This window comes from Mesocricetus auratus, unplaced genomic scaffold (genome assembly GCF_017639785.1).
Source record: "Mesocricetus auratus isolate SY011 unplaced genomic scaffold, BCM_Maur_2.0 Super-Scaffold_100015, whole genome shotgun sequence".
In the NCBI taxonomy this organism is placed as follows: domain Eukaryota; kingdom Metazoa; phylum Chordata; class Mammalia; order Rodentia; family Cricetidae; genus Mesocricetus; species Mesocricetus auratus.
Window position 1 is genome coordinate 43,774,899 of NW_024429198.1, and position 25,447 is coordinate 43,800,345.

General features: G+C 47.5%; 1 protein-coding gene across 1 annotated transcript in view; it reads left to right on the plus strand.

Moving 5' to 3' along the window:
* The first annotated feature begins 10,397 nt into the window (after positions 1-10,397).
* Positions 10,398-25,447, plus strand: part of Ttc39c (tetratricopeptide repeat domain 39C) — an 84,803-nt gene continuing 69,753 nt past the window's right edge. The window contains exon 1 of the mRNA XM_040757847.1: positions 10,398-11,091. Coding sequence (XP_040613781.1) covers positions 10,928-11,091 — 164 coding nt within the window. The 5' untranslated portion in view covers positions 10,398-10,927. The remainder of the gene's footprint in view (positions 11,092-25,447) is intronic.

Genomic DNA, 25,447 nt, shown 5'->3' on the forward strand with positions numbered 1-25,447 from the left:
CTGTGTCCGAATCCCCCTTCCTTGGGTAGGCTTACCTTGTGCTCTGGATACACCTGTGTGGGCTCTTTTAAAATCACTTGCATGAATCACTAGCCAGTAGAAGGCTCCACGCCCCCTCCCCTCTTCCGGTCCCATTTGGCTCAGGCTGACCTTAAGCTCCTACTCCCTCTGCCTTCTCCTGCAGTATGAGGCTTTAAGTGTTCCCATCATGCCTCGATGAAACTCTAGGGGCCTAGCCCAGGGCCCTGTGCTGGACAAGGACTCTACCAACTGAGCCATACGGCCTCCCGCCCCCCTCTCCTCCTTCCCTTCCTCTGGGGCTCCTACACCTGCCCCACACTAAGCCTGTGCACTGCCACTGAGCTCCACCCCTGGCCTCTGAGAGGAGAGACTCTGTGAGGACAGGACATAAGATGCGTTCTTAGATTGAAGGTCAGCATTTGCACCTTCACTGAAGCTGAGCTATATAACCACTTACCTGCATTGTCATGAAAGTGACTGACCACGAAGACACTGCTTTCACTCATATGTGCAATGCTGCCCACAGGCCCACTAAGAGTAAAGACTGCATTAGTGTAATAGGGTACTGGCATTTTCAGGACAGCCAGCTTCTGTTTGATTGTCTGTAAGGCCCACTCCACAGGAGATACATGCTTATATTGTAACTCTGGCCAAGGACAAGAAGAGCACACACACAGGTAAGGGGTGAAGACACTAAGTGCACACAGTATCAGACTGCTCTCTAAATTCTACCCACAGACTACTCTCCTCTCGTCAGAGAAGGTCCCGTGTGCAGCGGTGGTGGTTAATGTAGAAATTCTCAGCTGATCAAAGGGCAGAGCGTTAAGTGTTAGTGGACCACTCATCCACAGCCAGGGTGCATGTACAAACCAGTGAGTGTTATGGAAGAGAGGATAGAAAGATTGTAAGAGCCTAAGTGGAGAAGACTGCAGCAAAACAGTGCCTTCTGGACACGACAGGACCACAGCACTCATAGACACATAGCTATCGTGTCTGGTGGTACAAGATCAAGCCAGTTAATGACAGCGCAGGGGTTTTTCTACTGCTATATCAGGACACCATGACCAAGGCAACTTAGAAAGCATTTAATTGGGGCTCACAGTTCCAAAGGGTTAGAGCCCATGACTATCATGGCAAGGAGCACAGCAGCAGGCAGACAAGCATGGTGCCAGACAAGTAGCTGGGAGCTTACATCTCATCCACAGGCGTAAGGCAGAGGGTGAGCACTGGGATTGGTGCATGCTTTAGAAGCCTTGAGCAAGGCCACACCTCTTAGTCCTTCCCAAATAGTCCCACCAACTGAGAACCACACATTCAAGTCTATGAGCCTGTGGGAGCATTCTCATTCAAAACACTACAGGGCTTGCGATCCCACCTCTAACTGAGGAGCTATGGACAGCTGATGGCTTCTGGGGAGGGAAAGTCAGTGTTGGTTAAGGGTGTGGCCCGTGGTAGGTCAGTCTTGGATGGACCCACACTCGGGAGTCTATGGACATCACAAACAGGACTTGGTGGGTTACATTAAAAAAAATAATAAAAGACCGCTGGGCGGTGGTGGTGCATGCTTTCAATCTCAGCACTCGGGAGGCAGAGGCAGGCAGATCTCTATGAGTTCGAGACCAACCTGGTCTACAAGAGCAAGTTCCAGGACAGCCTCCAAAGCCACAGAGAAACCCTGCCTCTAACCCCCGCCCCCAAACAACAACAACGAAAACCAAAAAACAAAAAGACCAAGTTAGGGCAGTCGAGAAGTGGAGGTAAATCTGGAAAGAGGTGGGGGAGGAATAGGAATGAATATCATTAAAATGACGTTGTATGAAATTCTCAATTAAATATACTTTAAAATAAAAACATTGGTGAGTATCACTGTGTTAGGTATATTTATTGTGGTCATTTAGGGAGATAATAACGTCTACACTCGCATTTTAATCAATGACAGACTAACAGAAGTCCTGTGAGATTATATGGAGCTGAATTAAAAACGTCTTATCACCTACTAGTGTCATTGTTTTAGTGAGGCTGGTGTAAGCAAGCCACTTCAGATAAGTTAAAGGCATAAATCTTGCTGCCATGCTCAGTGCAGCAACATGTGGTGCACAGGTTTGTAGCCTAGGGACAGGCTGTACAAAGCTGTATAGTAGGAGCCAGGATCACGTGAGTCTGCTTGACGGAGAGTGAGAGCTCCTCTGAGAACACAGACCCGTTGCTGGCGGGATGCGTGCTTATGAAATTCTGACCAGTTCTATGGCATGCACCGTATTTTGTGATGAGTGAGAGTATCTGGCTACATCTGCCTCTTTGGCAGTGGGCTTTCCTAGTGTAATGATCTTACGGGAACTGTCTCATTTTTGTTAGCAATATCCCTGTTCCTGATAAAGTGGAAACACTCCATGAATGTCTTGTGGAAGAGCAAGGGGCAGCCTGTCCTGCAGCAGGCAGGGTTTTCCATGCGTTTGCACTGGCAGCACCGTGCATTTCCTGCAAGGAGAGATCAGCTGACTGCTCATCATAGAGGGGTTTGGCGGTACAGAATTCTGTGCTGAGACACCTGGATTGCTAACCAGAAAACAAAACAAACAAACCACAAATGGGTCATGAGTAAGGTGGTACTCAATGTGCAATGTGTTTTTCCTTACAGGGTTAAGGCAGCTTGGTGCAAAATGCTAGTTAGCCACACGTGTGGTTAATCTTGGTTGTCCTTTGATGGCATTGAGAGATGGCCAGACAGTATAGCTCACTTCTGGGCATACCTATGAGGATATTTCCAGATAAGAGAAAAGGGGAGACCTTCCTTTACCGTGGTTGACAGGCTCAGTGGGGGTGGGGCAGATAGAGTGAAAGAGGAAGGAGGAGGAAGCCAGTTAGTGTAAACATTCGTCTTTCTGAAACCATGAAAATAAGAAGAAAACCCACATTTCCTTCTTTAAAGGATTTCTCTTAGGCATTGTCACAACAACAACAAGCTAACTTTATATGGCACAGTGTAGCAGCCTGCCCAGCACACATTAGGCACAGCTGATCCCCGGTACCACTAAGTAAATAATCTTAACGCCAACTATTATCTGTTCTTTACCAAACTCTTCAGAGAGAGTAAAAGACATTAATGGGGCTAGAGGCACATGGTTCTTAGTAGCTGACTATGTATGGTGGCCCGATTGGTCCTCAGTACCAATAAAACCTGTGGGTGGCACAATCCTGTCATCACAACACTAAGAGGTTCAAGGTCATCCTCAACTGCATCACGGGTTTGAGGCCTGTCTGGGACACATGACGTTCTCCCTGTCTTTAGAAAGAAAAGAGCATGTCAATGGATTATGGAAGCAGCAGACTGTTCAGATCAAAATGAAGAACCTGAAAATGTAGATTTTTTTACATATTTTTTTACATATTTTGTACATAGTTTTGGCTAATCATTTCCAGATGATGCATCTGGTTTTTCAATTTCATAGATTTTCTTTTTGCTGGGTATTTTAAGATAATACTGTTGATAAGTACAGATTTGACCAAAAGGACCGACTCACTGAGTTTAATTAATATTAGCAAGTGACTTCTATGGGCTTGCTTAGTAATAATGCTAACCATCTCAGCACTTCTGCTTCTTAAGATGGTGGTGTCAAACTCAAGGCTCTCCTGCCTCAGCATCCAAAGAATTAGCGTTCAAGCTATCTTTTCTGCCCTGCAGCATGGCATTGGTTCAAGAGAGTGTCTACACAAGTCCACTGTGGGCTTTTCTTGCCTTGAAGGTGACTGGTTGTCTTCACATTCCACAGGAGGAAATGGAAGCTGAGAGAGCTGAGATAAAATTGCCCCAGGCCACAAAGTTAATGCATTACAAGGTCAGGGGCCTGGGCCCATGTTTAGCCTCCTGGTCCAATAGCCCTCATCTTTACCATACAACACAAGTGTTGGACACCCACCATGTGCTCCAGATCTCCAAGGAGATCTGACTGTGCCTAGAGACTTGGAACCAAATCCGTTCTGAGGAGAATTACCAACACTCTTGCTTTTGCTCCAAATAAATTCATCTGTGTGGTCACAGATTGTGTGAACAGTCAAACACCAACACAAATCTCTACTTACCTGCAAGGGGGGGATTCATGGTTAGAGAGAGAGATGCGGCACTCCCCACATCCACACAGGAAGGGTTAGCAGTCTTAGCACAGTGAAGCCGGGCTGTGGTAAGGACTGAAGTAACTCTCTGTGAAGTGAGAAAAATACCTGTCTTAGGTAAAGACGGGGCAGCTGGAAAAGCCATTCACACCAGCAACACGTGTTTGCTTTCAAGATAGCTCAGGAGAAACCCCACCCCTGCAGTGCGTGGGGCCTACTGTTTCTTGGACATCCACCTCATCCATGGGGTCGGAGTTGCTCCCATCCTGGAGACACGACAGACCCTTGAAACTGGTGACAGTCTTCTCCTCTACAGAGAACTGTTTCAGGACGTGAAAGGGAACGTCACCTGAGGGCTGGCGATGGGGCTCTCCTTGCTTGAGCTACTGAGCTATCAAGCAGACTGTGCCAGCTGGAGCCAGGCACAGGATTCATTCAGTTCGCCTGAATCTACAGTGGTAGAATATGGCGCCTGATAAGCACCTCGGGAAGCCCAGCTGATGCCCATCAGCTATTCCATTTTGGGGACAGGCCCATAAGGAGGTGTCTGGAAGGGATGACTTCTGGTAATTTGTGTGCTCTGCAGGGCAGCTTGAGTGGCATACATCCAGCTTGAGCAGTGGTTCTCAACCTGTGGTCCTGACCCCTTTGACAAATCTCTAACTCCAAGAAATATGTCATGATTCGTAACAGTAGAAAAACTACCGTTATAAAGTAGTAAAAGTAGTTTTATGGTTGGGGTCACTGCAAAATAAGGAACTATATTAAAGGGTTGCAGCATTAATAAGGTTGAGACCCACTGTCGTAGGGTTTCTATTGCTGTGGAAAGGCATCATGACCACGACAACCCTTATAAAGGAAAGCATTTAATTGGGGTGTCTTAAACTGTAAGCAATTAAATGCTTTCCTTTATAAGGGTCCTTTATCATCATGGTGAGTGGCATGCAGGCAGACATGGTGCTGAAGAAGAAGCTGGAAGTTCTATGTCTTGATCTGCAGGCAACAGGAAGTGAACTATGTCTCACTGATCATAACTTGAGCAAAGGAGACCTTAACTCCCACTCCTGCAGTGACACACTTCCTCCAACAAGGCCACACCTACCCCCACCAAAGCCACGCCTCTTAATAGTTCCACTCCTTATGGGGGCCATTTTCTTTCAAACCACCACATCCCACTCCCTGCCCCCAAAGGCGTGTAGCTATATCATGATGCAAAAATGCCTTCAGTCCAACTTCAAACGTCCCTAAAGTCTGTAATAGTCTCAAACTTACTTAAAAGTCGGAAGTTCAAAGTCTCTTCTGAGATTCATGTAATCTCTTAACTCTAATCTCCTGTAAAATCAAAATCAAAAAGCAGATCACATACTTCCAGCATACACAGGATAAACATTGCCATTCCAAGACATAGGGAAGGGAGCAGAGTGAGGAAATACTGGACCAAAGCAAAACTGAAAATCAGCTGGCAAACTCCAAACTCTGCGTCTCTATGTCTGAGGTCAAAACGCTCTTCAGATCTCGAACTCCTTTCTGCTGTGTTAACTACAACATACTTCTTTCTCTTGGGCTGGCTCCACTCCCTGTGAGTGGCTCTCCTCGGTAGGTATCTCATGACTCTGGTATCTCCAACATCTTGGAGTTTCCAACGCAATCCAGGCTTCACCTTCATAACTTTGCTCAGTGGCCTCTCTGGGCCTTCATGGAGGGATATTCCTGATACATGCCTGGTCCCAGCAGCTTTTCTTAATCCTGGAGAAAGATTGCATAATCTCTTCCTTCTATCTTTGACTCTAAAGCTAGAACCATGTGGCCAAACTGCAAAATTCTGCTGCTTGCTGGAGCCTGGACCATGGCCCCTTTTTCAAGTATGTCTTTTACCAGCTTTCTGTCCTTCACTGCCTAAGCCTGGGTGTCCTAGAACTCCCTCTGTAGATCAGGCTGGCCTCAAACTCAGGGAACCACCTGCCTCTGTCTCCTGATTGCTGGGATTTAAAAAAAAAGCTGTTTACAACCACACCTGGACATAAACTGTTCTTTAATTCCTTTTCACAAGTTGGAATCTTAACTGAGTAGAATATTTCCCCAAGGTCACCACTCCCTTTATTATGTTTCTTAATCTCTTTATCTCCTTGCACACAAGGCTTAGCTCTGTTCCACTTCCTGGTACCCCCTTTCCTCCTCAAATTGTGCATTTTGTATTTTTCCTTTCTCAGCTTGCTCCTTTCCATTATGAATCTTTATAAATATGAACACTAGTAACCACAGGACAGAGTCTATACTAGGATGTTTTGAGATTTTCTCTGCCAATGAATTAACCCAAATCTCTCCCCTTTAGCCTCAGGCAGACTCTTTGGGTAAGGGCCAAAAGCAGCCACATTCTTCACCAAAATATCAAAAGAATGACATCTAGGTAACATACTAAAATTCTTCTCCTCTGAAACATCTTGAGCAAGGCACCCACAGTTCAAGTCATTCTCAGCACCACTGTCTTCCATGTCCCCACTAGTATGGTCCATTAAGCAGTGTTTAAAGCATTGCACTACTTTCCTAACCCAAAGTCCCAAAGTCCATATTCCTCCAAACAGTAACATGGTCAGGCCAATCACAGCAACACCCCAGTCCCTGGTACCAACTTCTGTTTTAGTTAGGGTTTCTATTGCTGTGAGGAGACATCATGACCACATTAACTCTTCTAAAGAAGAACATCTAATTGAGGCTGGCTTACCGTTCAGAGGTTTATCATCATGATGTGTGTTGTGCAGACAGACATGATGCTGGAGAAAGAGCTGAGAGGTCTACGTTTTGATTCACAGGCAGCAGGACATGAACTGTGTCACACTGCGCATGGCTTGAGCAAAGGAGTCCTCAGAGTCCACCCCCACCGTGGCATACTTCTTCCAACAAAGCCACAAGGCCTCCTAATGGTGCCACTCCCTATGGAGGCTATATTCTTTCAAACCACCACACCCACTGAGCTAGAGAAACGCGCATGGGGCTACCATATACTCCCCTGCTCAGAGGCAAGCTAGTGACTACCACTTGTGAGAAGAAGAGAAAATATCTGCAGCACAGTTTTCCATACTGGGCCTTGAGCTCACTTGCCTTCCAGTTAAGAGCAGCCCACCCATTTTCACCCCCACCCCTTGAGTAAAAGGGCTATGCGTTCTTTTAGGCTCCGTAGCATTCCAGATATTCAAGGAACTGACTGAAGATTTATAAAAAGACAAACAAAGATACACTGTTTCTATTGTTAGTTCGCCAAATAATTGTTTTAATAGTACCCCAGAACAATTGTGTTTTCTTAAGGCACTTTTGTAGAATGATGTCTTCCAGTTGTAACAGCCTTTGCTATCTTAGTTAGAGCAGTCCTGACATTCCCTCGTAGAAGAAGGCAGTAGTGATGGCCATTAGATCCTCATTTGAGGTTTCAGCTATTGCCCACTACACCCCAGAATCACCTCTTTTGTATGTGATCCTGTGTGAGCTGCAGGTACTCTGGGTGCCAGAAGGTGCTAAAATACATGGATCATTGAAGGCCAACTGAATGGAGGAAGTTGCCCACGCTGAGGTTAGGCTTTCTGAGAATGCCCTATGGAATAGAGTCACTAAGTGCCCAGACGCAGGGATGAGAGGTGGAAAGGCATTGGTTGCAGGACTGAAGCTCTGGATATGATCACATTCTGGAAACTCTCTGCATGAGCGGTAAAATTGTTTCTTTAATGCAAATTGGGTCAGGGTTTTCTGTTGTTTGCAATAAAAATACCACAACAATATGTGTGGTGAAATCACAGCACTTGCCGTTTCATTTCTACAACAGGGGTAGATGCAGCATTAGACAATGTTGACCATCAGCATAGCACAAGGGGTTTGTTAAAAGGAAATCAGCTGGTTCCTCCAGTGTAGCCTTCCTTCTCTTCTGTTCGCTCAACTGCTGAAGGACATACTTGGGTAAATCCTAGCTGCTGAAGTTAAGTGCCCTGGAGCCTCTGTTTTTACAGGAGAGTGCATTGAGCCCCACATTTTCAAGCAGAAGATTCTGAGAGTGTAACCCAGATTTTCCTGCCTTTCAGTGTAGTAACATCATGACCTTTTAAATATCCACTGTGATCTATGCTTACCAATCAAAGACAGCAGGCAACCATCCTTCCCTACCTGCTGGGTGAAATGTGGGCCTGTGCAGTTGGATTCAAGCCACCTTTGAATCCCCTTGACTTTGGGCAGTATTGAGGATTGAGCCTCCAGTGTCAGGCCTGGGGAGCAAGCTGTCTACTGCTGAGTCCCAGCCACCACTTCTGGATCATTTTCATGTCTCTTATTACTGAGCAGATGTTTTCAAGTATCTATAGTTCAAAAACTCACCGAATTACTTTGTATCTGATTAAATCCCACTTTGCATACATGTAAGGTGTGTTATACTGTGGACATCTCCCTCTGACTATGCTGGTGAGCTGGACAGCTGTCTAGAAGTTAACCCACTGTGGTGATCCCCTAGAGTTAGAATTAGCCCCACAGAAGTTACTTTGTCTTTTCTGACCCCCTGTCAGCTGCAGGGCCCCAAATCCAACTTGCTAACAATGTCCACAGTGTCGCAAATTGCTTGAAATTCCTTTTTTGTCCCAGTTTCCCAAGCTTCGAGTGCAGAGGACTGTGCTCTGTCTCCTTCCCCTGGCAGGGGTGGGGGTGGGGGTGGGAGCAGCAGTCTCCCAACTTTGATAGTATCCTCTGGGCTGGCCTCCCTTGCTGCCTACATTGTTCAGGGACTTTGGATAGATGCTCCATAGCCCAAAGTCCAGGTAGCCTCGACTAGGCTGGTGGCGCGGAATGCAACAGATGCTGTGAGACCAGGGGTCTCATGTGGATTTAGTGGGCAGTTATTAGTATGGCTCCGAAGACTTCCTGATGGCTTGCCTACCAAAATGTGTCTATGCATGGATTTATTAAAGAGACCCTGGCCCTATGTCACTTAGGATCTTATCTCCACTCAGTAGAGTACGTAGCCCTCAGCACCCATCCTTATCAAGGATGCCATTCAAGACCTGAAGAAATAATCATTACAGTACCCTAGAAAAACAAGGTTACAGTCTGAATGCCATTAAGGCCAGTGACAAAGCTTATCCAAGAGTACTTGGATTAAAAAAAATTACAGTGTCAATTTGTAATGTCCTTCTTAGCATGAATGCCATGATTCCTAAATTACATGAGATCATTTCCAGGCAGAGACACATTCTTTTTTTTAATTTTAGTATTCAAATTTCTTGTTACAGTTGTTAGTCAATAGTTAGTTAGCCAGGCATGGTATCTTATACTGTAATTCCAGCATCCCAGAGACTGAGGCAGGAGGATTGCAGTGAGTTCAAGGTCAGTGTCTCAAGCAAAGAATTAGCTTGATATTACAACATTTGTACAGAATAGTTAGATTTAAGGCATGTGCCTGGTTGGGAGGCTAGGAAGGGTGACTGAGCTCAGGATTCCAGGCCAGCCTGAGTACACAGTGAGATCCTGTGAGAGATGACAGCAGCTGGCGCTACTCTTCGATTTCATGGATGAAAATGAGATATGGAGTTAAATGATCTCGTAAAGAGTGATACAAGCAACGGTGAAACTAGCGTGCATGGCGAGTTTAATTACTGCATGTTCGTGTGATAATTTCTATTACACTCACTATAATGTTGGATGTTATATTCGGGGCAATGTTTAATCTCGGTATGAATGGCCTTGCTCTTTAAAAGCCATGCAGCAGGGAAGTTTCTTCTGTTTGAAGTGAATAAACTCTAAGGCAGGGAACATAGTCCATCTGGCATTAAAATCATCTTAGTTGTAACAATATTTTTGAAGTGCTAAAGTAAAGGAGATAGCATTTTTTAAAACCCATAAACCGATTCCTTTTTTTTGTGTCTAAATGGTGCACGCAGACGCCACCAGCTCACCAGTTGAAGTGAGACTCTGCAACTCTGATTAAATTATCACCTTTGGCATTTTGCTGACATTTGCTTACATAAAAACCACAGCTTTTCTGTTTGACTGGCATGGAAGTATAGTCGTCAGGGCGCTAAGAGAACACACCTTAGCAGCTTACTTCCTAATACTTTCAAATATTTAGCCATGTGGCACAGGGACCCTTGTGTCTCCTGGGCTCTCTTAGTGGTGGGCCCCAGCAAGTGGTCCAGGTGCTGGAAGCCACGCCCCCACCGCCCACCTGCTCGGGGATTGGCTGCCTTGGGCCTAGTGGGCGGCCCGGGTCGGGACGAAGTTGGGGGTGACGGGCGCTGGACTCCCAAGGGTTCTGACTCTTACAGCTCCAGCCAAAGCCATCTGGGTGCCCTGCCGCGCTCTGTCGCAGCGGACCAGGAGTTTTCTGACTCCGAGCCAGGCTCCCCGGCCCTCCCAGTGCGTCCCGGGTTCATCCTATCCCCGGCAGGATTGGGCCTTGGGGCCTCGCGTGGGTGTCAGCAGCCTGGGCACTAGCCCGGGGGCCGCTGGGGCCGGTTCCGGGGCCTGGAGGGGCTGCAGGAAGCGGAGGCGGCTCGGGAGCGGCTGGATCGAAGCGGGCGCAGACACCCGAAACGGCTGGGGTGGCCGCGAGCCTGCTGCTGAGTAATCCTGGGCGGCGGGTGGGGGCGGCCCGGCGCCCACGTTCCCCGCGCCGCAGCCGGGCGGCGGCTCCGCCTCCGCGTCCCTCCCCGCCCCCTGCCGGCTGCTGTGCTCGGCTCCTGGCAGGTCGGAGCGGGGCTCGGGGAGCGCGGGCCGCTGCAGCCGCCTCCCGCACCTCGCCTCGGCCCGCGCGGAGCCTCGTGCGCCCATGGCCGGCTCGGAGCAGCAGCGGCCGCGGCGGAGGGACGAAGGCGAACCGGCCGCGGCGGCCGCGGCGGCGCCCCTGCAGGACGCGGAGCTGGCCCTGGCTGGCATCAACATGCTGCTCAACAACGGCTTCAGGGAGTCGGATCAGCTTTTCAAACAATACAGGTGACACCGCTCTCCCGACTCACTGCCCTGGCTGCGCGCACCGGGTGGTCACCTCGCGACCTGAGGCTGCTCTCTTCCCTGCCCCCCTTCGCCTCCCAGGGCTTTATCTGCAGCCTTTGCCCTGCGCCTCCTCCCCACCCCATCCCCCGCTGCGTTGTCCCTTTTCTCCCCAACACCGCAGTCCCTGCTCACTTTCTGCCCTCCTAGGAGTGCCCAGTGTTTCTCAGCTGCTTTCAAGCTGTCGCCTGGTCCCCCACCGCACATTGGCTTAGGAGACTGATGCATCCGAGGCAGCAAGGAGCCTGGCTCTTGCAGGGTTGAGACTCTGGCTCGCGTGCTGCCTGGGCAGCCTTTGTGACCCGAGCACAGCCTGCTGCACCCTTGCTGGGTCCTTGTACGGCGCTCTGCTTTGTATTCTTGGGCATTCCCAGTGCTTTTGTTATTAAAAACAGTGTCGTGTCGCTGTGCAGGAACTTACAAATTTCAGCCCAAACTCTGATCTGTCTCTGCCTATCCTTCCAAAACCTCAGCCTTCGAAATGAGTTACTGATGTCTTTCAAGAGAGGGGATTTATTAAGAATTTCTCTAGTAAGAAGAAAGAGGGAATACGGAAGAATGGAAAGGAAAACACGTGTGTTCGTTAAATTTTGTTTGTCTTTGAAAAATTTGCTGTTGTGGAAGGAACCTTAGTTTCATTGGGAACCTAAAACATTCAGGTGTTCTGCTTCAGGAAGCCAGCTGGTTTACCCAGTGAATGTGGCCAAGCAATCGGATGCCTAGCAGCCGAGGAACATGTTTAAGGGCGTCTGCCTCATAGTTTCTTGAAGCCTGTAGTTTAGGTTGAAATTAGCGAATCGCAGCGTAGTTGTGATGGAGAATTGAGCAAATGAGAAATGCTTAGACTTCAAAGAATGGCGGTTTCCACCAAGCCCAGCGACTGCTCTCAAAACAGCATAGCAGTTATCTTGCAGCTAGGAACTTTTCACTAAACCCGGTTTACTTTGTTGTTTTGGGTTTGAGACAGTCTATGATTTGTAGCTCAGGCTAGCCTTGTTCCTCCTGTTTCAGCCTCTCCAGTGCTAGGGATTACAGGCTTGCATCTCATGCCTTTCTGGCTCTACTGAAGGGTTACTTTTTTTGTTTGTTTGTTTTGTTTTGTTTTACGAGACAGGGTTTCTCTGTATTGTTTTGGAGGCTGTCGGTCCAGCCTGGCCTCGAACTCACAGAGATCCGCCTGCCTCTGTCTCCCGAGTGCTGGGATTAAAGGCGTGCGCCACCACCGCCCGGGTGAAGGGTTACTTTTAAGTCAGCTCCTTCTCACCCAGGTGGGTCTGAAAATGAAAACATTTTAACTTTCTTCGAATGCCTTATTTAACACAGAAACACATACTTTCTCACACACACACACACTCTCTCTCTCTCACACACACACACACACTGTCTCTCACACACTGACACACACACATACTCATATACACACAAGTTTGATTTGAGCTGAGTTTCAGCAAAGGCTTTGATGGAGGATTTTTTGTTTTGTTTTTGTTTTTTGTTTTTTTGAGACGGTTTCTCTGTGTAGTTTTGGAGCCTGTCCTGGCACTAGCTCTGTAGACCAGGCTGGTCTCAAACTCACAGAGATATACCTGCCTCTGCCTCCCAAGCACTGGGACTAAAGGTGTCATCACCACTGCCCTGCTTTTGATGGAGGATTTTTAAAAGTTATTAGTTCTGCATTATCAATTGCTTGTAGGTTTGTTTGAATTTAAAAACAAATTTTTTTTGAAACAGAGTTTCACTATGTATGTAGCCTGGAATTCACTATATAGTCCAAGCAGTAATGTTACTGTCACACTGAAAGTAGGAACCTCTTTATTTATCCCATTGGCTGTCATCTTGTGGGCCATGACCCCTTTGACAAGCCTCTATCTCCAAAAATATTTACAATACTATGTAGCAAAATTGCAATTATAAAGTAGCATCAAAAATAGGTTTATGATTGGGGGTCACCACAACATGAGGAACTATGTTAAAGGGTGTCAGCTTTAGGAAGTGTGAGAACCACTGACCAGTTTCGTGGGATGTCAGCAGAGGTCTGGGGCTCTGCTAACAGCAGAGAGATGCATCTTGAATGGAATTTTCTATATTGAAGGAGACCAGGAAATGTATAGCTGTGTCCTGTGTTTTCCAGTGGGAACTGGGAATAAGGAAGAAAAAACAAAAACATTGTGATACCTGTATTTTTTGCCAAGCCCAAGCCCAAGCCGCACTCCCTCATTGTCAGTGCTAGTGTGGCAGGCAGTGAGGGCCTGAGACTCTTGGCATTGACTGGGTCTGTCACCATGGTTCAAATCGAGACTTGGGTTTCACCATTCTTTCTCCATTGGTAAATTTGTGAGATGTTCGCAGTCTTCCCTGGACCTTAATTCCCAGTACTGGGATGGAGGGAGAGAAGCAGAATGACGGACAGCATTATCCTATCGGCTTTCCCTCGCTCCATCTGTGGTGTAGGGATGCGGAAAGACCTCGTGTTCCTCCCACCTCCAGCACATGCTGCTTCTCAGCCATGAGCTGCGGAGCATGGCTGAATGGAAGGATGTTCAGAGACTGGCATCAGTGGCTCGGGCTCCAGTATAGCTCTGCCCTGCTGTGGTTGCTTTATTATTAAAATGAAGGTAGTGATAGCGGTACCCATAGCACAGTGTGACTGAAGGTTAAACATAACAGGAAGAGAGCTGGGGACAGGGTGTAGCTCACTGGTTGGGTTCTTGCCTACTGTGCTAGAACTCTTGGATCCAATTCCTAAGCTTCCACACCACTTGAACTGGGCGTGGTGGTGCATGCCTAGAATCCCAGCACTCTGGAATAAAGGCTGAGCATCACGATGGGAAGTTTGAGGTTACCTAGAGAACAGGAGATTATCCTGGGATACAGGAGACAGACAAAAACAAGAATCTGGGGAGCCTGACACCATGTGTGCCTGCAGTTACAGCTAGGTCCTCGTATGTCATGTGTGCCTGCAGTTACAGCTAGTTACCTCGTACTCCATATGTGCCTGCAGCTACAGCTAGTTACCCCGTACGCCATTTGTGCATGCAGTTAGTTACAGCTAGTTACCTCATACGCCATGTGTGTGTGCCTGCAGCTACAGCTAGTTACCTCATACTCCATGTGTGCATGCAGTTACAGCCAGTTACCTCATATGTCATGTGTACATGCAGGTACAGCTAGTTACCTCGTACGCTGTGTGTATGTACATGCAGTTACAGCTAGGTCCTCGTATGCCATGTGTGCATACAGTTACAGCTAGTTACCTCATACGTCATGTGTACATGCAGGTACAGCTAGTTACCTCATACGTCATGTGTACATGCAGGTGCAGCTAGTTACCCCATATGCCATGTGTGCCTGCAGTTACAGCTAGTTACCTCATACGTCATGTGTACATGCAGGTACAGCTAGTTACCCCATATGCCATGTGTGCATGCAGTGAACGCATACACTGCCACCACTATTTCAGCACAAGGCAGAACGCCCCGCGTTCTGAGGCAGCTTGACAGTAACTAGTTCTTCTCTGCGACGCTCACTTCATGTACCACATTTGACAGTCATATGATGCTTGAGGGAACTTTTCTCTTCATTCCAGCAGTGAATGGCCTGCTGGAAACTCAGCATTGACTTTGTGACCAGTGTTTGAGTGTCACTTCTAGCTTAGCTTAGCCATAGGAACCAGATTCCTAGCTGCCATTTTAATCTAAGTTGTTCTATTACCAATCAAGACTCAGGAGTCAGATAACGGGGTGGACACCTAATAGATCAACAAGGTGGTAGAGGAGCAGCCAACTGACTTTCCCTTTTCCCAGAGACACAGCAAGCATCTCTCTACACACCCCAGACCAAAAAGGACAGTGGCTCTCTAAGTCCCTCCCTACTACTTCCTGTGCCCCTCTCCATCTAGCCCCCCGGGTCCTCCATCCTCCCTATGGATAGCTCTTGTCAACTAGTCGCTGACTCCATCCCCTGATCCAAGGTTAATTTTATTACCGCAGTCTTGGAGCTTCACAGAGCTATCAAAGATCCCCGCAGCACCAGCTGTTTCCTTTTTATTGGCTTCTAACAGTGACCTACTCCCCTCTCCTTCGGATGAACAAAGAACCACTGTCTATGTAGCATTAAAGTAATTTTTGTTTGTTTGTTTTAAGAAGGTCATTTTCCCATGCCCCATTGAGGAGCTGAGTAGTTTCATCAATAGGTAGCAATGGTCACTTGTAGAAACTGCTTACAGTGAAAGCTGTTCTGGATGGAACAGCACAAATGTTCTTCCACGAGGATTAGAATTATCTGCACAGTAGACACCTTCCTCTGAGATGCCAACACTGCTCACTGCTGCACCTACTGCAGATGGCAGTGCCTGTGCAGTGACAAGCTGCCTGTGATTAATTGGTGCTCAGCCACTGCCAGGCACCAGGACAGGTTTGTGCTATGGTGTGAATGTGGGTTGTGTCTCTCTGGTCTATTGAAGTTAAAGGCCTGACTATGGGAGGAGATGGACCCTTTGGGAAGTGCTAAACTCTGGGCTCTATTGGAAGGGGGGACCTTTGGGAGATGACTAAACTCTGGGCTCTATTGGAAGGGGAGACCTTTGAGAGATGACTAAAGCCTGGGCTCTATTGGAAGGGGGGACCTTTGGGAGGTGGCTAAAGCCTGGGCTCTATTGGAAGGAGGAACCTTTGAGAGGTAACTAAAGCCTGGGCTCTATTGGAAGGGGAGACCTTTGGGAGATGACTAAACCCTGGACTCTATTGGAAGGGGGACCTTTGGGAGGTGGCTAAAGCCTGGGCTCTTTTGGAAGGGGGTATCTTTAGGAGGTGGGACCTAGTCGGAGGTTCTTAGGTCACTGATAGTTCTTAGACATCTGTCACAAAAGGAGTAAGCCTGGCCCTACCTGCACCCCTTCTCTCTCCCCATCACGTGATTCTTTGCTCCTGTGTAAGCAGCCCTCAGGGACCACTGGCTGCCCCCTTACATGTGTGAACTGATCATGTTCTGTGACCCTCCATACCATGGAGCTTCAGAAGAATCTCTGTGTAAGTGCTCCGTGTGTGTCAGGCATTTTGTTATAGTAAGGACTGCTGCTAACCCCTCAGGACTGTTTCTCTTTGTGCCCAAGGCCATGCTTGCAAGTTCATGATGCTCCTGTCCCCAGAGCTCAGTGCAATGGTCACGTGACCCACACTCAAACCTTGGGGCTGGTGATGAGACAAACTTGGTGAGGTGCAGGAGCGTCTCAGCCTTGGCTGCACCTGGACCTCAGCAGGTCGCACTCACAGGTCAGCGTAGTGTGCAGGAGCAGACGTGAACAGTGCTGAGCCAACGAGAGGACATTCTGCAGAGGAAATGCTGCCCGAGTTCATGCGGAGTGCCGCTGGTGAAGAGAGGAGCTGGGGGGGGGGGCATGAAAAGAAGGATGTGAGAGGCGGTGTGGTTTAAGCTGGGCTGGGAGAGGAGTTGGTGGGAACCAAGTAGGGCAGACACAGCCGTCGAAGCTGCCGTGTGCTGAGTAGCAGCTGATGTTAAGTGGATGCCTTTTCTGCTTTTCTCTCCTCTGGGTGGTGCGCGTTGCCTGGGGATTGGTGCTTTTCCTTAGGGTTGTTTTGCTGTTAGGTGTCAACTCCCTGTTCCCTTCTTCTGTCCTGATGTCACATGGTCAATTTTCAGTCAGAGGGCTGGTAGGGGAAGAGGGCAGACAGGAAGCCCCGAGGATGACCAGAGACATGTGGAGCTCCAGTGAACTTTGTAGTTCCTTTCCCATAAAATTTAGCCTTTTTCCTTCCCAATGGCTGCCATTACATCCCCTGCTTTCTCTCTCGTCATCCTTTTTTGGGGGGGGAGGGCAGAGTTTCATGGAGCCCAGGCTAGCTTCAAACTTGCTATGTAACAGAGAATGAAACTGAACTTTTATATATCACTCTGGCTCCTGAGTGGTGAGGTGACAGGCATGCCCCCCACCATGTCCACTTTATGTGGTACTGGGAGTCAATTCAGGGTCACCTGCATGCTAGGCACATGTCCTACCAGCTGAGCTACACCCGCCCATCTCTCGACATCTTTTCTGACATCTGAGGTCTCACTCTGGCAGCGTTGCTACCAGTTTCTGGCCGTGGATGTTACTGAGAGAATAAGCATATTAAAAAATATGCTGAGAATGCATAGAATTCTGTGTTCAATCCCAAGCCTGACAAATAAAGGGTGTATTGGCCATTAAACATCCACCCATGATAAATGTGCACAAATAACATGTATGTTGACCTTTGAACATGCACCAATGATAAATATGCACAAACAAGTAAGGATTTGATAGAGGAAAAAAAAGTAGGTAAAATTATGAATTTTGTTTTTCTTTTCCATTTCAAATTTTAAAATGCCAAAAAGTATTAAGAGCAAAAGAAAGAAAAATTTGTGGTAAATAATGTAGTGTGTGCGCGCCAATGTGTGTAATGCGTGTACAGATCCTAAACTGCTCAGCACAGTCATGTAACGTGTTATGGAGTCATGTTCTGATGTCTGCCTTTTGAGGACATGCTGACTGTGGAACTAGAACTGTTGTTGCAGAGATGGTTTGGTATCATTCAGGGCACTGGAAGGTATGACTACCAGCCAATTCCTGCCTGCTGTCTCTATGCAAATAAAGTTTTATTGGGACACAGCCACACTCATTTGATCACCTCTGGCCTGTATCTGTGTGTGCGTCACAGTTTCAGCAATAGGTAGCTATGACAGAGACCGGAAAGCTAGCCCAGGTCCAAACAATGGACATCCTTGGGAAATTTCAAGGTGAGGATGTCAGGCTGGAGGGCCCAAGCTTCTTCCCAACTCCACACCATGTCACATCCCTGAAAGGCAGAAGCTGAGATGATGTCATGGGTGCCCAGGGGTAGTAGGGTAGCTCAGCTTTGCTGTTGGAGTCTGTGGATAAATCCGTGGATGCAGAAATTCAAGAAAAATTGAGAACTGAGAGTAAAAATGGTTTGAGGGAACTGGTAGAAAGGCTGGTGACTTCATCTGTTGATTATCCTGACCCCTCCCTCAGTGGCGTGACTGCCAAAAGGCTGGTCTTGAGTTCTTTCTACCTGTTGCAATTCAGGGAGAGGCCCGATTAAATATTCCTTCCATTTAGCTGAAGTGGGATTCTTTTAAAAATTGCAGTTGCCCATAGAATAATGGTACAGAATAGAGGAAGTGAGCAGCACCCCTTCAAAACCACCCCCACCTCCACAAAACCTTAGGTTGTGGCATGTGTGCATTCGCACATATGTGTGTGTACACACACATGCACATTTGTGCAGGATCAACGCTAAGAGTGCGCCTCCAGAAAGTCTGTGTGTGCTGAGTCACTGATAGTGACTTCAATTAGATGACAGTTTTCCTCTAAGCCGTGGAGAAAAACTGTGTGAGGCTAAGAAAACAAGAGAGAAATAATATTGGACCATGGAGGGTCTTCTATTCTGTTTTTAAGGTCCATTTTACTTTTTAATTGTATGTATGTGAGAGTGCATATATGCACATGTGAATGCAGGTACCCAGCCAGCAGAGGGCATCAGATACTCTAGAACTGGGGTTGTAGGCCGTTATGTGCTGCCTTACAGGGTGCTTGGAACTGAACTTGGGTCTTCAGCACAAACAGTACTTAACTGCCGAACCATCTCTCCATCTTTTCTAGTTACACAGAAACCACTTGTAGATCTTACGTGTTTCTACCTTTCACAGGCTGCTTGAGGTTTACATACCTATCATTTTCTTACCCGATCTTTACTTAACAACAGCAGTGAGATGTTGAAGGGGTTAATGCACAGGCCTCAAGGAAAAGAAAGCCCTGGAGAAACACAGGAAGCTGATGGCTGTGTGGGCCACATGAATTTACCTCGGTTTCAAAACTCCATCTAGCACTAGCTCACTCTGAGAGGGGGTAGGCAGGGGTGGGGAGGAACTGGTCTCTGCCTCACGCTGTTCACTGTGGTTTCACTTTTCGTAGTTTCTGGTTACTTACAGTCAACCACAGTTTGAAACTCTTACATGGAATGTTCTAGAAATAAACAACCCATACATTTTTATTTTATTTCATTTTAGTTTTTTGAAACAGCGTCTCACTGTAGTCCAGGCTGGCTTCAAACTCCTGCCACAGCCTCTAAGTCCTGGGATTATGGGTGTGTGTCACCACATCTGGCCAACTCACGAATTTATAATAATTTATTATAATACCTTGTTATTAGTTGTTTTATTTCATTGTTAACCTCTTACTGTGTGCAATTTACAAACCAAACTCCATCATCCCTGTAATGTGTGAAGAAGGAGAAATGGCATCCGGAAGTTTGAGTACTGTCCATGCTTCAGACATCCACTGTGAATCTTGAACTGTGTCTCTCGAAGATGAGAGGGGGCTACGGTACCTCTTTCAGCACTTACTGTATTCCTGGAACCTGAATTCACGAATATGGTACCCGTTTCAAGTCAACATTGAATCAGCCTCTGTGAAATGCTTTGTGAGCAGGAGGAATGAAGGCATAGTTTGCAGAGTCATCCGTAAAGCTGCTGGGTGAGGAGCGTCAGCCGTGACCCCCTGACAGCAGTGTGCAGACTGAGAAGACCTTGTCTCCTTTCGTCAGATTGGTTGGCATTTTGCCAACGTTCCTCCCCTCTAAGGTTTCTGTCTCCATCTCTTCTCTTTCGTCGAAGAGTTTCCAGATACACAGTGCTCACAGGTACGCGTACAAGAAAGACCCTTCCGAGACGTTCCCAGACCATTGGGATGCCAGGGTGCATCCCCAGAGCCCCTGTGTGTACCGACATGCTCTTCCTTCCCAGGGCCCTAGCTAACTCATGCCTTTTCTCACATCTTCAGAGACACATCAGCCCTTGCTGGCTCTTGTCCCAAGCTGCAGCACCAGTAAAACCACTAACTGAGGGGCTCCCACCCTACCCCAGTACACATCAGAAACCAGGTAGCTGCTGGCTGCTGCTCGCTGAGTCCCGGGCCGCATGCCCGGTTCTTTGGGGATTTTACTCTTCACATAACCATGCTCTCAGTGGAGAATGCGTCAGGTATTTCCCTTGAACAGACTAAAGGAGAAGCATAGTGACACTGCGTGAACTGCTAAGGTCACGTAGCACTAAGTGTTCTGGGGCACGTCTGGTCCCAGAGTCTGCGAGTGACTACTAGACATGACCTCTGCTTTTCCTATACAAGTTTCAGAAGAGAATGCACTCAACCCCATTGTGCAGGGTGAGTTCTCTAGGCAGCATGTGAACCTCTCTCTGCTACCCAGAAACTCCTCACCAAACCACCTGGCTGGTGTGAGATGCCCTGTGTCTCTTTACCACTCCCTAGAGTAGTCGGCATTGTCCAGCCTATTGTGGACTTTCTCGTGCCCCTTTGGCTTCCATCCTTACCTTTATATATCTAAACACATGTGCGAGCCTGTGTGTGTCTGTGTATGTCAAAGGTTGGAGGTATTTATCTGCGGGAGTTGGTTCTCTCATTTCATTTTGTGGGTCCCTGGGATTGAACTCAGGACGTCAGGCTTGGCAGCAAGCCCCTCCAACCTATGGAACCATCTCTCTGGCCCTGTCCTCAATCCTTCACCGTGTTGCATTCCCATCCTCGTCTCCTGTCTGTAGGGAGGGCTTCGGTTGGAGAGGCTTCCTGTGCACACAGGTCCTGCCTGAGGTTAAGAGTTCTCATTCCCCTGGCAAGCCTCTTCCTGGCCCTCCCTAAGGACTCTATAAACATCTTACGTCTCGGTTGGTCTGTTATGCTTAGTAACTTTTTTTTTTTTTTTACTAGACAGGGTTTCTCTGTATTGTTTTGGAGGCTGTCCTGGAAATAGCTCTGTAGACCAGGCTAGTCTTGAACTCACAGAGATCCGCCTGCCTCTGCTTCCCGAGTGCTGGGATTAAAGGCATGTGCCACCACTGCCCGGCCTAGTAGCTTCTTATAAAGACTCCGTGCAGGTGGCATAACATCTGAGCTGGGGAAAGGAGAGGTGGGATTATGTCTATGTCTTCCATTACAGATGGAGGCTGGGAGCCTCACAACAGCCAGATCGCTCATTCATTCCAGTAACACTGTGCTTGGGACGTGCTGAGAAGCACAGGCATGGGCTGGAGAGATGGCTCTGCCATTAGAGGCTAGGATCACAACCAAAAATACAAGAAACACAGACATTAAGATAGAGAAGACAACAGCCTCACTCAAAAGTTGCCAGAGATCAGTGGATGCACGTTTTTATCTTTTGAATACATGAGTAAATCCTGGAAAACAGCCACAGCCAGAGGAGGTCATCGAGGTAGCACAAACCAGCCCAATGCCACAAAGTTGTCCTCAGACCTCTACAAACACCATGGTGTACATGTGTGTGCTCTCTCTCTCTCTCTCTCTCTCTCACACACACACACACACACACACACACACACACACACACTAAAATTTAAGTAAATAAAAGCAGGCTCCCTTTACTGGCCAAGGCACAGTGTCTTAGGTGCCCCGGGCCCCCCATTCCTGACATGCCATTAGCATGCCTCCTGACCCAATTTGAAGTACTGCAGACAACCCTAAAATTTTTATTTTTACCTCCTATAAACAGGGAGTGTAACTACTGTCTAGAATCTTCCATCAATTCTTTCCTCTTGGTGCAGCCCAGCCTGCCCTGGGCTGAGCAGGGTTGGAGAGCCACCATGGACACACAGTACCAGCGAGGGTCTCTCTCCCAGTTTCTTAGGAGCTGTGAGTGTCACCTGCATCTGGCCCAGGGGGTGGGATGCTGGGGACAAGAGCTCTTTGAGTGGCCGGGCTGTGACAAGGCCAGCCTCGCTGGGGAGCTTTCTGGAGCCGTGACTCTTGATGGCGTCACAGCCGTGCCCTCTTTGGATGGCAGGCAGTTTGTGGTTCCCCCTTTATGGTCTGAAGATGAGATTGGGTGCAGGTGAGCTGTCCCATAGTATAAAAAACAAATTCATAATTCAAATCACATGCACTCAGCCTGCTGTCACCAGGAGAATATGCAGTAGACACTGTAGCTGTAAGTAGTGAACAAATCTAGATGTAACAGAAGACGGTAGAGAGTGAAAGGACTGTGTGCTTTAACAGAAAGGAAGTTGCAGCGCATCACCTGCGTTAAGAGAAAAGGGCTGTGACCCTAACAGGAGAATCCTGGCCGGGCCAGGCTGCCTTTGTCCGGGAAGTGTCAAAATAATTAAGTTCCCGTTTAAGAACATGGGATATACACTGGCCCAGTGTCTTGGCAAACAGTTTGTTTCTTGAGATCCCACTTTCAGTCAAGACTATGGAAGCCTTTACTAGGCATTCAGGGTTAGATGGTGAATTGCAAAGGGTTTGCAGAGGAGTTGGGCAGCGTCAGTCTCCAAGTAAAGTTAAAAATTAAGAACCAGGGGCTAGAGAGATGGCTCAATGGTTAGGAGTGCATCAGTTCCCAGAACCCATATCCAGTGACTCAGAGCCACCCATAACTCCATCTCCAGGGTCCCAACACCGGTCTAGCCTGGATACCTGCATTCACGTGGGTGCTCCCACACGCAGACACATGCGCATGTACACATGATTTTAAAAAAATTTTTAAAGTCTTGTTAAAAACAACTAATTCCCAAATTTCTTTTTAACAACAAACTGATGTAAACACTTAAGAGCTTGACATAAAATCAAGCAAATTGAATAATTGCACTAGTTGCTATCCAGTATTTCATGATTTCAGTAATTTATGGGATGTTGATACATCGAAAGGGGATTATAATATACTGTCTAAATTCTAGCATGTGATACAAGTAAGTGTAGGTTAGTGGTGCTGTGATGTGGCCATCCAAAACCACAAGCTGGGAACACAGTTTTCCAATTTCAGGGTCAAACCTTGACAAAGCGTATCTTTGAATGTTGCACCGAATACAGCTGCTTTATTGCATCCATAGTTTCTACAGCCAAGAGCTGAGCCAAACAGGGATTGAAAATACCTGAAAGAAAGAATTACAGAAATATCTAAAAAATAAAATTTGAATTTGTTATGCATCAGGTACTGTGCTGAGAAACAAACGTGTTGGCTTGCTATTAGACATTTCTAGGATTATAGGTGGTCTAGATGATGCAGAGGTATGGAGGATGCTCATGGGTTAGCTGTAGATGCTGAGTGCTTGGAGTGTGAGGGCCTGGAGCTAGTCTCCCTGGGTACCGGGACGTCCTAACTATTGCTATGTAAGTAGAGGTAAACTGAAGCAGTTTTGTATCTTCACAGTTTTCGGAGACGCTAAAGTGACAGTTTGGGACAGAGTGCCAAGAGCTCACACCCTGCACTATGGCTTGCATCCTGGGTCCTGTCACACTGAGTTTCTGAAATGCCCTCCAGAGAAACACTGGGACAGGGAGGTTCAGAATGGGCCTTTTCATCTGCGAATCCATCTGGCTTTTGGTCTTCCCACTAGAGCCTGCAGCAGGGGTGGGGGTGGGCTGTGGAGGAGGGGAGGGAGTCTGCCCAAGCTGAAGCTGAGGCCCTGTGAGCTGGTGGAGGGTGCAGCTCCTCCTTTGTGTCTGTGGCCACAGGTTCAAATTTCTGTGGTGGATGAGGAACCCCCAGGTTGAGTCTCACAGTTACTCATCTGAAGCACCAGTTTTTCCTAGTGACACACATGCTGCTTGTAGGTCCCAAGGAGTTTCTGGAAGCATTGTCACCCGCAGTTCTCCTTCCCATACTGTGTACATTCAGAGCCATCAGGGACCTTCCTTTTGTCTTACCCAATGCAGAACTGAGCTGTGGGGCCCGGGGCCTCTTCTCATTATTAAATACCAAGTCTTCTTAGCTTGGAACTGCAGGGTGCTGACTCATCTGTATCCTTCAGGAATCCAGTGAGCTTCTTAACTACATCTGTTATACAAATGAAAAACATGTTTTTAAATCTTGAACACCCACAACTCCAGAAAGGAGGGCACAGTTGTCTAAGGTTACATAGCCCGAAGGACCATTTCCTCATGGGAAATAGGACAGGATGCCTTGTGGTGACTCTGTGTCCTCCTTGTGTTTAGAAGCAACCAACAGGGCCCCCATATTACAGAGCACCTGCTGTCACTGCAATGCGACATTAGTCGCGTTGGCCCAGCCTGTTCTTGTGGGTGCCCTTGCTCATCAGATTCATCGCTGGGAGGAGCTCTTCTAGAAAAGTCTGTATCTGGGCCTGAGACTTCTCCCCCCAGTGAGTGACAACTTGCTGTTTGTCATCGGTCTGCCCTTTCCTGCCTCACCTCTGGGCCACATCCCCTGGGCTTCTCTTCACGTCAGTTACTCACCATAAGATAACCAGTTGTCAAGGACACTGAGATTCTCAGATTCTTATCCTTTGGTCTCACCATTAATAAAGCTGTTTAGTACAATTCCAACATGATTTGGGAGTACCACACGTACCATTTTGCATTCTTGAATTTGCTAAATGATAGAGGCTCCTTAAAAAGCAGTTGACCCTGTGGCCTCTTGAGGGTGGTTCCCAACAGGATGAGTCACCATGAAAGGCTTGAGTGACTTGTTTTCCATCCCTTGTTTTGAGCAGTGAATTGCAAAATCTCAAGTTATGCTTTGTCAGGGAAATCTCTGGAATGTAAAGACGAGCACTTGAGGCTCCCCTGTCCTACAGATGTCACTCTCCTGGTTCATCAGGCCCAGGCTGGTGGGGTAGGCTCCAGACTCCTGAGCTGTAGTGGAGACAGACCCACAGTATAGTTAGTGTCACATCAGTTTAATTGCTCAGAAAAGAGTGTCATTTACATCTACAATGACATCCACGATGCCATTCGCTTCAGCTGTCAACCACCTATGTGATCCAAATAGCTTTGTTGTTGTTGTTGTTGTTATTTCTATGTTGATGATTGGTGACACCCTCATTAGCTAGGATTTTGGAGATTACAGAGTGAGCTACACATCACCGCCTTGAAATAATGCAGAAGAGTAAAACGGGAAAACGAGAGAAGGGCGACCGCAGGAGCAGGCGTGGTGTCTCAAGCAGCTCAGCTGAAGTCGGGACTGCAGAGATGTCACCTTAGAGGTCTTCCTTGTTCTGTAAAAGTTACCACTGCTAAACCAGCAGAAAGGAGGCACAGTCACACAGTCCCTCTCACATCTTGGCCCTGGCCTGAGCCTTTGAGAGAATTTAGTGAAACTGGGGACTGTCCTCTGAATAGAAGAATTTTAAGTTTCAAAAACAACAAAAACTTATCACAGAGCTCTTAAGTTCTGGGAGATTATGGCTGGGAGGAATCTTCAGAATAATGAAGTAAACGCAAATGGAATTTCCATGACCCAGCTCTACTGAAATG